Source organism: Adiantum capillus-veneris, chromosome 6 (genome assembly GCF_014529385.1).
Source record: "Adiantum capillus-veneris isolate H3 chromosome 6, ASM1452938v2, whole genome shotgun sequence".
Taxonomy (NCBI): Eukaryota; Viridiplantae; Streptophyta; class Polypodiopsida; order Polypodiales; family Pteridaceae; genus Adiantum; species Adiantum capillus-veneris.
In genome coordinates, this window is record NC_140936.1 from 120,636,251 (window position 1) to 120,651,093 (window position 14,843).

General features: G+C 45.3%; 1 protein-coding gene across 2 annotated transcripts in view; it reads left to right on the plus strand.

Annotated features, from left to right (window-relative positions):
- Positions 1-4,075: 4,075 nt before the first annotated feature.
- Positions 4,076-14,843, plus strand: part of LOC147456180 (uncharacterized) — a 56,846-nt gene continuing 46,078 nt past the window's right edge. Inside the window, exon 1 of one of the 2 annotated variants that reach the window (XM_086514728.1) lies at positions 4,076-4,393. In XM_086514728.1, coding sequence (XP_086370854.1) covers positions 4,157-4,393 — 237 coding nt within the window. In that variant the 5' untranslated portion in view covers positions 4,076-4,156. The remainder of the gene's footprint in view (positions 4,394-14,843) is intronic. The other variant, XM_086514729.1, reaches the window with a different exon arrangement.

Consider the following 14,843-nt stretch of genomic DNA (forward strand, 5'->3'; position numbering starts at 1 on the left):
CTGGTCTAATCAATTTTCTATACCATTTGTAGCACGACGTATCAAGAGCAATTTCAATGGCCAGAAATTGTGCTCCTAATACTTAGCATGACTTGTTCACGTACAAGTACTACTAAACAACATTACAGATGGTTGTTTATACATATAGCAAGGCTCTAAGTTGTTACTAAAAAAGTTTCATTGTTTGAACCTAGAAGTGGTCAATGTTTCACCTTTTATTATGGTTCATACGGTTTCAACAAGGCTTGCACAAGATTGCAACTGAAAGTATTTATTTTCTTTTTAGAATTATGTACATTCCATTTTAATATGTGCTAGATGCATCACATTTTCCATAAGTATTGGCAAGGATTACCATGGATATCCAGGTTCGGATCTGTTCTTAGCTAAATGAACGCACACTAGGTGTTATGGGCCCTAACAGCAAAGGCTGATTTGGAACGGCAGACATATTCCTAAAGTTGTTGCTTATGAAGCATTTTTTTTGCACTCTATGTGCAGTATCTCCATGAGTTTACTCGTCACTCCATCAATCACCAATAGAGGTCATGGCTCGGTTTGGATGCTTGTAGATCTTTCAAGTTAACCACGATGGTTATTCGTCCAATTGTTGATTCCTCAGCAATGTGGTATGATATTGTCATTCCCATTTACCAGCCATCTGGAAAGACTGGCTGTAAACCGTGGGGGAAACGCACCACAATACTGTCACTTATCCAAGGGGATATGCAGGTTACAAAGTGTAATCTTGTGCTAAAGGATATGCAAGTGCATACGTTAACACCACGCGATCCAATTAGTAAGCATTTATTGCTCTACTTGGAGTTTGCTTATAAAGATTAAAGCATGGTTGCGATTAGGTGTAGTTTCTTCATGTATAAATCAAGTTCTCAACCTTGAACACTAGTGATGGTGGGGTTGTTTACTACTCAAATTGGAAAACAAGTCAATGACTTAAACGTGGCTAATGAGTATATTAGCAAGTTAATTTCATGAAAAGTGAAAAGAGGTACTCTTTAGGGTACATCCTTGTGTGATAACTCGTTTTGAATACTCATGGGTGTTCTAAATGGAGTCTACACATATGATAGGAATCGGTAACACAAGCTGGTTGCAAACGGACAACAATGTGGAAAATCAAGATGTTACTCTTGGTTTCATTGAACCTCCTATGGAATCGTGTTCAGGTCAACCAAAAAGCTGGATCCATGAAGGATGCCACTTGGGAAAACATTAGTGTTCTTACGAAGAAGTTCCACACTTTTGTTTTCGAGGATGAAAACTCTTCTTTAAGGGGGGAGTAATGTCAGGACACCGGCAAGGCCGGACTAGACAAGGGCAGGGCCGGGCTAGGCGGTGTGGAATGGGGAGTCCAACTAGGGCAAAGGGCCAGGGGCTTGCCTATATGGGTGGTTGGGTGGTGGACTCTTAAGCTCTAGCTTCCCTTGTCTTACAATAGAAAGTGAGCTTTTGGAGGAATTTGTATTGCATCTCTCACAGCCTATTCTAACATGGTATCAAAGACCTTGGTGTCTTGAGAGCCTTGGATGCTGGAGTAGAGGCTGATATGGTGCCATTTTAACTTGGTTGAGAGAGGAGAAGCTTGTTGTTCTTTTTTCGGGTGTTTTCTCCAATGCAAGGTTGATTTGTGTATATGAGGCTATGGACCCCCGCTTATGACTTTCCTATCCTTTACCCTAATCTCACTTTACAGAGGGGAATCTCGTGGAGGATTCATGGTACGAAGCATTGATCTCAGTTGCTATAGGAATCTCTCAAAATTTAGCCAAATCGGAATCACAATGTTATCAGTCGTAAGCCTTTCTTTGTTTTTAATGCATCTTCCATTGCCTATTCTGACATGGTTTCACAATCTTGGGTGTCTCGATAGCCTTGGGTGCTTGTGTGGAGGATTGAGAATGCAGAGCATTTCCTCAAGCGCTAGAGGATCCTCTCAACATTGAACCAAATCGGTGTTTATCGGATCAGAAGCCTTTCTTTGTCTTCATTGCATCTTCTACCGCCTATTTTGACATGCTATCACAATTCTTGTTGTCTCAAGAGTCTTGGACGCTCAAGTGTTTACTAATTTGGTGAGGTATAGACTTGATTCAAAGAGAAGAAGCTTGCCTTTTTTTAACAATGTCTTCTCCAATTTCAGGCTAATTTGGGTGTATGGAGGTTATGGACGCTCACTTACGACTTCCCCGTCTTTAATACTTGTTTACCCCCACCTCTGTACAAAGAGGAATCTAATAGAGGATTCAAGATATAGAGCGCTCTTCTCAAGTGTTCGAGGATCCTCTTGAAGCTGACACAAATCAGGAAGTCGAGTTATTCATCTGATATTAAGCCTTTCTTTGTGTCATTGCATCTCCTACCGCCTATTCTAACCTAGTATCACAATCCTTGGTGTATCGACAACTTTGGATACTCGAGTGTGGGCTAATCTGGTACCATTTTCGTCTTGATTGAGAGAGAAAAAGCTCGATGTTTTTTTTTGTGCATTTTCTCCAATTCGGGGCTGATTTGGATATATAGAGATTGTAGAACCTCGCTTACAACTTTCCCATCTCTTACCTTTGTTTATTATAATGTTCAAGAGTAGACTGATCTGGTTCATGTTTGAACTTGATTGAGAGAGAAGAAGCTTGTTGTTTTTTTTCAAGTCGAGGTTGATTTGAGTACGTGGAGTCTGTGGAACCTCCTTTAGAACTTTTCCTGCTCATACCTTTGTTTACCGCGATCTCTCTTTACAAAGGGAAACCTTGTGGAGGATTCAGGATGCGAAGCACTGTTCTTGAGTACTAGAGGATATTCTAATAGTTAAGCCAGATTGAAGTCAAGGCACTCACCCAATCAGAAGACTAATTTCTTCGTCTTCATTACATCTTCAATTGCCTATTTTGACATGGTATCACAACCCTGGGTGTCTCAACAATCTTCAACGCTGGAGTATAGGCTGATCTGGTGCTGTTTTGGACTTGATTGAATGAGGAGAATCTTGTTGTTCTTTTTTTTGGCATTTTCTCCAATGCAAGGCTGATTTGCGTACGTAAGGCTATGGAACCTCACTTATGAATTTTTTGTCCTTTACCCTTCTTGTCTCCGACCTCGCTTTATAGAGGGCAACCTCGCTTATGGCTTCTGCGTCCTATACCCTGATTAACTCCAACCTCGCTTTATAGAGGGGAACCTCACAAGATGCGGAGCACTGTTCTCGAGTGTAGAGGATTCTTTCGAAGTTGAGCCAACTTGGAGTCAAGGTGGTTGCCAGACCGAAAGTCTTTTTTTGTCTTCGTTGCATCTTCCACTGTCTATTCTAACATGGTATCACAACCCTTGGTGTTTCGACAGTCTTAGACGCTGGAGTGTTGGCTGATTTGGTGCTGGTTTTTTTTCCAAGAAAAAGATCCTTTTATTAGTTGGTGTTGCCACCCCTCCGCCTCCCCCTATGCCCTTCCTCTGTATTTTGCTGCTGGTCCTTGCTGTGTTGCCATTTACTGCACATGCCTAATTGATGCATCTCCTAGGCAATGAGCTGAAGCGAGTGTCAGTGTTTACGAAGATGGGCGATCGCAAGTAATACATTACCGTTACCGGCAAGAACCTCTCTGTATTATCCAAGCATACTTGCCCTCCCGAAAGCTGTTGGTGTCTATACTGACCTTCTTACATTTAATTTGGAGGTTGATATTTCAAATCGAGGCATACACAAAGGAATACCTGCAACACAACACATTCCACATACCTAGAATTTGGATCCTGCGTATCGAAACTAGTGTCAGCTTTTGTAGATACCCAGCCTTGCGCAACACCATTGTGTGTGTGTATGTGTGTGTGTGTGTGTGTGTGTGTGAGAGAGAGAGAGAGAGAGAGAGAGAGAGAGAGAGAGAGAGAGAGAGAGAGCACGCGCTACAGGAATGAAACAACAGCCCCAAAAAACACCATTAGTACTGAAGCCACCGCGCCCCAACAAAAAATAGCAATTTCTCTGCATGCAGTCCACCTAAAAAAAACAAACCCCTCATGCCAAATTTTGATTGGCTAAAGCCGCTATGGTCATGGGGACAGCTTTCCTCCCCTTAGACCCTGCCTTAACGGCAGCGCCAACAAACTAAAGAAGCAATCTTTGGATAAACTTATTATTTGCAAGATGAGTCTGTTGTGCTGCAACAACCTTGCTGCTGGTCGTGCTCTCCTCTCTACGGCTGCCCTCGCTTCTTCTTCGTTATTGAGCTCCCCTTCACCTGTTTTTACTTCGCTCACGAGCAAGCGTTCCCTTCAAGCGTCCCCTCGCACATTTGCCAAAAGGAAACCCACCTCTTCTTCCCCCCCTCCACAGCTCGACGAGCCAGTGCTTGATGAAGACCTCAAAAACAGCATCAACGAGGTAAGAGAGAGAGAGAGAGAGAGAGAGAGAGAGAGAGAGAGAGAGTCCCTTTCTCTCCATCTTTGGTGTATGCAGATGATGCTCTGTTGTTTACTCACCGCCGCTTTTTTTTTTTTTTTTGCATATCGTGTGTGACTTTATCGTATTATGCGAGTGTGTGAGTGCAAGAATGTGTGTGTTTGTCAAAGGGAGTTCGGAGAAGCCTTTGTCACAAATATAAAAAATGTGCTTTAATATGTTTGTTTAATGTGTTGTGGGGAGCATGCTGAAGCTGTCCAGAGGAAGGGAACTGAGCATGATGAGATAGCCATATGCACTGTTTTTGAACCATGTCGAGGCTGCCGAGAACAAGAGGACCATAATGGCCGAGGGGGGGTCGCAATAGGCTGAGGGATTCCCCTATGTGTGTGTGCATCCGTGAAGAGAGAGAGAGAGAGAGAGAGAGAGAGAGAGAGAGAGAGAGAGAGAGAGAGAGAGAGAGAGAGAGAGAGAGAGAGCTGCCGCAAGATTGGTGTGAATGGGAGCTTGGAAGAGTTTGATTGAATAAACAAAATGGGTATTTTTAGTATGTTTTTTTTATAATCCCACGAGGGGTGGCCTGAGGGAGGTGTGTCGATCTATCGAGGAGGCACCGCGGGTTACAGGGGCGCGCAAGAGAATGGCCTAGAGTTGGGAGGTGCCAACAGAGTCACCATGAGCAAGGGGGTTGTCAATTGGAGAGACACCACCGAGGGCAAGCCATGCGAGCGAGGCCAAGGGCTGTTGCAAGCGGTGACAGAGACGAGAGGGAGGCTGCAAAAGAGAGGAATGAGAGCTCGCTCTCTACAATGACTCGAAGAGCGAGAGAGGGCTCCCCTTTGTTGGCAAAGGAGAGAGATGCCAAGAGCAGGAGCCACTACCGGAGAGGAGAGAGCCCGAGTATGGCCATGATGACAAGGTGGAGCAAGGGTCATTTTCTGGCTTTGCCGCCTCTCCATAGAATTGAGGGGAGAGAGTGATTCTCTCTGTAGGCATTGGAGAGTGTTGATAGAGAGAGTGATTTGTACTGCCATTTGGGTGCCGAGCCAAGCAAAGGGAAATGTGGCTTTGCTGTAGTGCTGCGAGGGCCTGGTCAAGAAGGGGTTGCATAGAGAGTTGATTAGCTTGAGAATGAGATGAGGGCCTTTTGGAGGTCGTAGCGAGAGACTTTTGCTACATGCCGAGGCCTGAGAGAGTAGCGGTATGCAGGCCAATGCAGGCCATGTGGGCCTTGTGAGCATGCAAGAAAGCCGAGAGGGCTTAGAAGATCCTTATACTGCTGCCGACCAAGGACTGCTGAAGGGTTGCAAGCCATCGAAGTTGAGAGAGAGAAAATTTGCCATGAGGCTGTTGTGAGAGAGAGAGAGAGAGAGAGAGAGAGAGAGAGAGAGAGAGAGAGAGAGAGAGAGGAGTCATCGCGCTGCCCTATGGGGTGTAAGCCAAATACCTGCGCTGCCCTATAGGGTGTAAGCCCTGATACCTTCAAGCAAAGTGGAAGCCTACGAAACTGCATTGACGAAAGTTTTTGAAGCCAAAGATAAGTTTTGTAAAGCTTGCTGTAAAAACAATATTTTCACTATTCAAATTGCTCAATAATTTCACAATATCTCGTTCTCGTCTCGATTTTCGTCTCTCTCTTTCAAACTAAAGACAACATGCTCTCTCTTCCTTTTTGCTGAACTATTAAGTGATCATGTTCGTGGATAATCATTGATACAATCTGGCACCGAGACTGCATTGCACATTCCTTGGCAGCATATTTTAGCAGCACATCTCCAGCCATAGTTCCTTGTGTGGGCTTGGGTTGGGAGTTTTTCTTTTTGTCTTTGCTTGGTTTTTCTTGTCTGGTCCTGCTCCATGGCCCAGGCATAGAAAAATATCCATCACTAGTTGATGGGGAGCCTGATGAGCAACCCGAAGTGGAAGAGAGTGAGAAGATACTTGTTTCAGAACAGATTTTGGCACACAAGGAAAGAAAAGTGAAAGGTAAAGTGATTCAACGGTTCTTAGTGAAATTGAAGAACTATCCGGCATTGGATGCGAAGCGGATGGAGGAGGAGGGCCTAGCAGATACTCCTCAGATTTTGGAGCTTTACCTTGAGGCTTTCGGTTTAGCTGCGTCTACTCCAAAAGATCTCGTGGAGGGTTGAATATGGTGCAGATAGGACTGCACAAGAGGGGAGTTACTCTGCTCCTTTGTCACAAACTACCTGGATGGAATAGAGTCATTGATTTTTCTTTGGATTTCAGGGATACTGCTGTGTTAGGTGCAGCGGAATGAATGTTTGAGCTTTGCTCAAGATGAGTGCTCCGAACTGTGCTCAAGGTTCCTTTTGTTCTTATGGAAGGGAGAGCCTTCCGTTCTTAATGAGAGAATGCTATGATCACAAACAAAGTGAATGGACACTGTGCGTGCAAGTGTATGAGACTGAGAGATAGAGAGAGAAGAGAGATACGACACCAGAGACGTTGTAAAACCCTCCTCCGAAGGCCCCACTCTCGTCGGCAAGAGTGGTCTACTATTGATTGCACAAACTGGTACAATGATGATGCATGTGACTGATGCAAGTTTAGGCTATGTCGGTGTCGATGACGGTGATGGCGAAACCGACCTAAGGGCTGAAATCTGCAACCTTTTATTTGCTGTCCAAAAACGCTATGGGCTGAAATCTGAGGTCCTTCTACTGCTGTCCAAAAACGCTAATGGCTGAATTCTGTTGCGGCGGAAAAACGCTGATTTGGCTTGTTGAAAACACTGATTTTCTGCTGGTCTTTATGGCTGAAAAACTGCACTTCTTGTAGGCTGAAAACTGATGGTCTTTATGATTGAAACTGAGGTTGCTTCATTGCTGAAAAACGCTAGGCCAGAATTGGGCGATGTGGGATAAAAAATGCTAGGCTTGTGTGATGCTAGCGAGGACTTCTTGCTTGAAGGAAAACGCTAGGCTGAGGCTCGATGAGGATGGAAAAGCCAAGGGGCAGATGTTTGTGGCGATGATTTCCAAAAACGCTAGGCTTGCTTGTTGGAGAAAACGCTAGGTTGATGGATCTTCTTGCTTGGAGGGGGAACCACCAAGGGGGTCTTGCTTGAGAAGTTGCCTGTTGAGCGGTGGAGCTCCTGCTGCCTCTTCTGCCTGTTAGTGCTAGTCAAGGTTTGCTTATATACAAACTTACTCAATTTGCCCTATCTACTTTCCAACAATAGTCACTTAAAAATAATAAGTGAAAAATGTCAAAAATAGGTAAAATAGGCTAAATGCACTGGAAAATTCCCCTGAAGGAAGCTGATGGATTTTGATGGGAATACTGATGATCATGCTGTGTGCAGCAGAGGATATGCATCTACACTAAGTGTCTGGGCATGCACCGTCTACAAATAGACTCGCAAAAGTGCCAGATCACTTCTAAATCTAGAGTGACTGGATTGACTGAACCCTTGTCGTGCTGTAGCTTGTCCACGGACACATAGGGTTGGATGTGTCACGTGACATCCCCTCCTTTTCAAAGTGAGGTACTGGTACCGAACTGATGGCGTCGAGGGAGATCGCCAATAATATCCGGAAACCTGGAAGGGACTCTTCGCCGGCCCACTCTGATGTGTGGCTCGTGCGGTACTTGAACTTCATAAAGGTCTGCAAACTTCAAAGCCTTCTTTTTTGGGCCGCAGCGAAAGCGACAAAATCTTTAGTGGCTCCTTCGATGCTTCAACTTCCTCTAGAGTCATGCTTCTTTCTTCTTCAAGAATCTCCATGGTTGAAAACTCTTGAAACCACTTCCAACACAAAAACATGAACATACTCATTCCATGTAAAGTAAGTGGAAAAAATATTGTCTTCCTCAAAGACCGTTGTCGTGGGATATGTGTTCGAAACGTGAGCCGGGCAGGCGCCGGTCCTATGGTTGTGGGAGGTGTGAGAGAGAACAAGAAAAAACAGATGCTTTGGCTTTGGCAATCACCGTAGTCTTCAATTAATCAATTCGAACTGTGAGTACAATGTAATCGGTAGCCAAGGCGGGCTGTTAGCAGCACCAACACTTGGACGAACTGATAAATAGGAGTTTAAGCTCCCTAACAATTTAACCGGGTCGTTAACGACACCGGGGCTTAATAGGACTATTAATTAATCTTTAGACCGATGACCATGAAGGAAAATTTTTCATGTCGTTTAATCTGCTTCAATTGCCCTTGGATTCCGCAAGCTTTAATTATGCTCTTCAATTGCTGTCCGAAGCTTTGACCTTGCTTGGCCGCTACACTTGTCTGACCTGCCTTGTTTTTCCCTCTTCCCAGCTCATGCCACCTTCATGCAGCAACTCCGAGCTCCTCTCCTTCTCAAGCACGCGAGAGAGAAACCTTGCCTTGTTTAACTTGCCGAGCATGAGAGAGAGAGAGAGAGAGAGAGAGAGAGAGAGAGAGAGAGAGAGAGAGAGAGAGAGAGAGAGAGAGAGAGAGAGAGAGAGAGAGAACAATCTTTGCTTGCTCCGAGGATAAGAGCGAGAGAGAGGGAGCTCTTTCCTCTTTTGCTGCAAGCCTTCCTCGCCTTCGTTTTCTTCTTCTTGCCCTCGTTCCCTCCTTCAACTCTTGCTGTGCCCGTCCCCACTTAGCTACCTTCGAGGATGAGAGCGAGCAAGCGAGAGCCTCCGAGCTTTCCTCCTTCGAACCCTCCTTGCCTTTTTCCTCCTTGTTATGCTTCTCCTCGTTATCTCTTCAACAACCCCTCCTGTTGTTCTAGGTTGCATGGAAAAAAAATATTGCCCGCCATCCCATTAGCGATATCGCTAATGGGAATGGCTTTTTGGTGACGTGGCAGCCGTTTTTCGGACAGTGCCGTTTGCGGCGGAGACAACACCAAAAAGCTTCGCCATGGGCTTCTGAGACACTTTCGTTTCATGCTCGCCCGCTTCTAAGCCTTGTGCAGGCCGCTACGTTCTTCTCCTTCCTGCGCAGCTTCTCCTCGCTACTGGCTTCTACGCCATGCCTTTTTCCCCTCTCTCTTTTTTTTTTATAGCTTCCCACTTGCCCTTATTTTCCCCATTGGGCGGGCGGTTTTTGTTTTACTTCATTGGACGGCCTTGTGCCTCATCGGGCGGCCTTATTAGCTTGAGTGGGCACCCGGCCATGCCTTAAATGGGCGGCCTTGCCTTGGGAAACCCTTGGCCCTTGTTAGGAACCACACCTTGCATGCACTTGTCGAACAAAGCACATTGCCAAGCACGATAACTTCCTCGAGTAGTCCCGCAGTCAATGCATTCCAAGAGATCACATTCCAAACACGAAACCCTTCAAGCACTTTTTGTGTCTTCGTAACGACACCATATTAGGCATGCACGCCAGCCATCCTCGGCAATGCTCTTATAAGCCCTAAACTGACAATAACATCGCGAATTTTACTGCCCATATCAGCATCCGGAATAATGCCAAAATTACCCAGCTAGCAGTGTCGACAATTGTCATCGGCTCAAGCCTTATTATTTGATCAAGCGGAACTTTGTCTGACGAGCCGTAAATCCCTGTAGACCTCTTAAGCTGCATAAAATGCATACAAACCCTGTTGAGGCTATAAAAATCCGAGATGGCACTCCGATCGAGCGGACCGAACTGGTTCGGAGCCGGCCCCCGGTGAATCTTTAACGGCTAATATCTTGGCGACCGGGACTCTGATCACTGATCTGAAAAGGCAGACGCGCTCCACAAAGTGAGCACTTCAAGACCATGCATTCAGTTCATTTTTGTCCCCTTAGTTGCAGTTGCCCAATCTGGTACAGATCTGCTACGGACTCAACGTAAAACTGTCATAACTTCTTACCCGTAGCTCTGATTGACGAGCCGTAAAGATAGGCATGTAGAGATTTTTGAGTACTTCAACTTGGATTAATAAAATCTCAGCTATGCTCACTTCAAGAATACTCATTGTTTAGCATTGCCAAGGCATCTTCTGACCCTTTAGAGCTGCATCTGGCACACTTTCAGCTTATAAATTGGTTTGTTAGCAAGCCCTTATAACTGTTGATTAACCATGCAGGATTCAAATACTCTTGATCAACATTCCTTTGCTCATTTTCTTGTCATGGGAGCGGAGCGGCATGACATTGATGGCAGCTACCTAATGATTAAGCTAGAACATTGATGATAGGGTGTAAGCCTTAGTTTATTTTTCATATGTTTACCAGTTGCGTGAGTCCGATGATGGCAAAGAGCTAAAACTATAGCAGATGCAGATTGAAGTACAGTTGGCACAGACCGGAGGCTGTGCAGGTTCAGAGGGGGTGGATGTCGTGCAGCTCCGCTCCCATGCTAAGAAATATGCCAAGAAGATGCAGATCAAGCTTATTGAAGGCCTACTTGATTAATGGTCAGTGATGAGGGCTTGTTAACAGGACAAGTGTAATGATTAATGTATGCCAGATGTGGCTGAAAGGGCCAAAACATGCCTTAATGATGCTAAAAAGTGTTATGCTTGAAGTGAACATGAATGGGGTATTGTGTCCTAGAACTGCAGTGCTCGATGTGTTCTATCGGCTTGTCTTTACAGCTCGTCGATTGGAGCTACGATGAAGAAGTTATGGCAATTTAAAGTTCAAGTCGATCGCAGATCTGTGCCGGATTGGGCAACAGCAGAGCTGAGGGGATAAAAATGAAATGAATGCATCGGACTGAAGCGCTCACTTTGTGGAGCGCGTCGGTCTTTTCAGATCAGTGATCTGAGTCCCGGCCGCCAAGATATTAGCCGTCAAAGATTCACCAGGGCCCGGTTCCGTACCAGTGTCGGGGGATTTGTGTTCGCTACGTAAGTCGAGCAGGCGCCGGGCCTCTGGCTGTGGGAGGTGTGAAAGAGAGAGAACAAGAACAACAGACACTGACAACCACCGCAATCATCAATTAATTGAATATTACCTTGAGTACAACTTGGTCCTTAGCCAAGGCGGGCTGTTAACAGCACCGTCACTTGGATCAGCTGCTGACTAGGAGTTTAGGCTCCCGTTTATAGGATTAACCGGGCCGTTAACGACACCGGACTTAACAAATTGCTAATTCAATCTCTAATGAATGACGGTGACGAAAAATCCCTCCTGTCGTTTTATATACTTCATCTGCCCTTAGATTCTACAATCTTAAATTCTGCTCACTACTTCAATTACCATCAGTAAGTTCCAAACTTCTGCTTTTATCTTTGCTTAGACTCCGGTTCCGGCTTCAGCTACTACAACTTCTACTCCAACTCCTTGAATTGCCTATTGTGTCGTCAAAGAGGGATAAAGAGAGATATTTCTTTTTCTGCTTGATGTTGAGAGTGAGAGAGATAGCCTTTGCCTTGCCTCTCGATGCTTTGTAATAGCCAACGATGAGCCGAGAGCGAGAGAGATAGCCTTTGCCTTCTGTCTGAGAGCGAGAAAAGCTTCCTCCGTTCTTCTTTGTTCTCTCCTCTATTACCCTTCTGCCTTCCTCGAACACTTAGCTTTATATGCCCGAGAGACAGAGAGAGAGAGAAAGAGGGATTCTCCTCCTTGAGGTCGAGAGCGAAGATGGCGAGCCTCTTCTCCCTCCAACTTCTTTGCATGCCCTACTCTCATAGAGTATTCCTGACTCCGGTCTCCTTCGTCAAGCCGAGGTTACCTCCTTCTCCTCCTCGACTTGCTCTCAAGCATGAGAGAGAGAGAGAGAGAGAGAGAGAGAGAGAGAGAGAGAGAGAGAGAGAGAGAGAGAGAGAGAGAGAGAGAGAGCCGTTGCTTCCTCCCTGTTCTCCCTTCCGCCCTTGCCAAACTCCCTTCGTGACCTCGTTTTCCTTCTCCTCTTGTTCTAGGTTGCCTCGCTAAAAAAATTTGCTTGCCATCCCATCAACGATATCGCTAATGGGAACGGCTTTTTGATGACGTGGCAGCCGCGGGTCGAGTCGCACCAAATCCGCCGGGATCTGGATTGAAACCCTGTGCGATTACGAGCTGATGCAGTTTCGCTTCTTGGTCGGCGGTGTCTGAGCCTCCCCTGGCTCGCTACGAGCTCCTCCCCTTGCTCTGCGCCGCTCGCCACTGATCACGCCATGCCTCGTTTTTTTTTTCTTTTGTTCACACCTCCCCTATTATGTTAGGGTGACCTCGGGCGGCCTTTTGGCCATTCCCTTGGGCGGCCTAGCCCCTTGGCTTCTTTCTTACCCTTAAAGGGAACCCCATTGGCATACATATCGACTTTAGAAAGCATCACGAGGCTCATCAACTTTCTTAAGCAGCCCCGTCTAACAATCTCATCATGGATTCTCTCACCTTGGGATAAATCCCGCAGTCAATGCATTCCAAGTGGTCACATTCCGAACACGAAGCTCTTCAAGCACTTTTTTGTACTTTACGAGAAGTACACCACATTTGGCGTACATATCGGCTAAGGCATTGTCAAGCACAGCATTTCATATACATTCCGGCCAAGGTAGTGTTGGCCTTTCCTCGCAATATTTGCATTCCAAAACCCGGAAAAAGACAAATACTTCGAGATGGCACTCCAATCGAGCAGACCGAACTGGTACGGAGCCGGCCCTTGGTGAATCTTTAACGGCTAATATCTTTGTGGCCGGGACTCCGATCACTGATCTGAAAAGACCAACGCGCTCCACAAAGTGAGCACTTCAGTCCGATGCATTCATTTCATTTTTATCCCCTCAGCTGTTGCTGTTGCCCAATCCGGCACGGATCTGCGATCGACTTGAACTTTAAACTGCCATAACTTCTTCATCGTAGCTCCAATCGACGAGCCGTAAAGACAAGCCGATAGAACACATCGAGCACTGCAGTTCTAGGACACAATACCCCATTCATGTTCACTTCAAGCATAACACTTTTTAGCATAATTAAGGCATGTTTTGGTCCTTTCAGCCGCATCTGGCACACATTAATCATTACACTTGTCCTGTTAACAAGCCCTCATCATTGACCATTAATCAAGTAGGCCTTCAATAAGCTTGATCTGCATCTTCTTGGCATATTTCTTAGCATGGGAGGAGAGCTGCACGACTTTAATCCACCCCCTCTGAACCTGCACAGCCTCCGGTCTATGCCAACTGTACTTCAATCTGCATCTGCTATAGGTTTAGCTCTTTGCCATCATCAGACTCACGCAACTGGTAAACATATGAAAAATAAACTAAGGCTTACACCCTATCATCAATGTTCTAGCTTAATCATTAGGTAGCTGCCATCAAAAATCTCTGAACCACATCTGTCGTATCTTCAAAGCATTCAATCATGGATAACTTGTTTAGTGAACCCCGCCAGACTCAAGTGCTCCAGTTACTTATGCACACGGCTTGACCATTAAGTTCTCTTTAAGGAAGTCTGTCAAGCTCAAGTATGCCTTACTCTGTCTACACACGGAATGGCCGTCAAGTCCTTTACCTCAAGTTCTGGCAGCAGAACCAACTCAAAAGATGTGAAGACACTTCATCAATTGTCCAAAGAAGTCAGCTGGAAGCCAGCCATGTAATCTTATTGATGCATAACCAAAGCTATTCTGACACAAAACCTTGTACCATGCAACCTGTTACATCAGATAGCTCAAATTTGCAACTGGCACTTTAGTAGCCCCCTGGATCAAACGGGAACCCAATCATGTGCCCCACTGTGAGCATTCCTTTAAAATTTGCACCATCCTCTAGGATCATAGGGGAAATACAAGAATTTCCAATCATTACAGCATAAACATAAATTAACCCACAAATCTTCATACAAACTGCCTGGATCATATGGCATATAAGTCCATTGCCCAGGACCATACATATATCTGTCACCTCCTGGGTCAAAAGCTTGCTCAAAATCCCCTACATCATAAGGTAACATCAGATTCCATATAGCATCAGGTAGCATCAGATACTGCCATATCCCCTGTGCAATTGGCTCATCCAATTGTCGATCATCAATCACAGGTAAAAGCATTGGCAGTGCACCTTCACTCTCACTAGTATCGGAATCCCAATCATACATATCTAAATACATCAAGTCTCTGGTAATCCTCTTCATTAGGCTCAAAAGATGCATCTGAAAGCAATTCTCTATCTCGCAGAGGCTCAAAATCAAGTAGTGCATCATCTAACAACTGCATCAGATCATCATCGACTGCATCTGAACAAACTTGCTCATGCATGATTTTGGATTGATTCGTGTCCTTAGCATCTGTGTTTGAGAATCCTTCTAAAGCTTCGTCTAGTAAGCACATAAGGTCTAGGTCCACAACTGGAGAAGGTTCCTCCATCTTGCACATCTCAGGCTGCTCCAGTAAACTAAGATTTCCACATATGACATGCATATTAAACACATCTGCTGCAGACTGCTCTTTAAATCTTTCACCCTCATCCAGATATCTTTGCAATTCTGTAGCACAGTTCAGCATGCCCATTGAAAATTTCATCTACTGCCCTATCTGTATCATCGGCACAATGAAACCAATCAT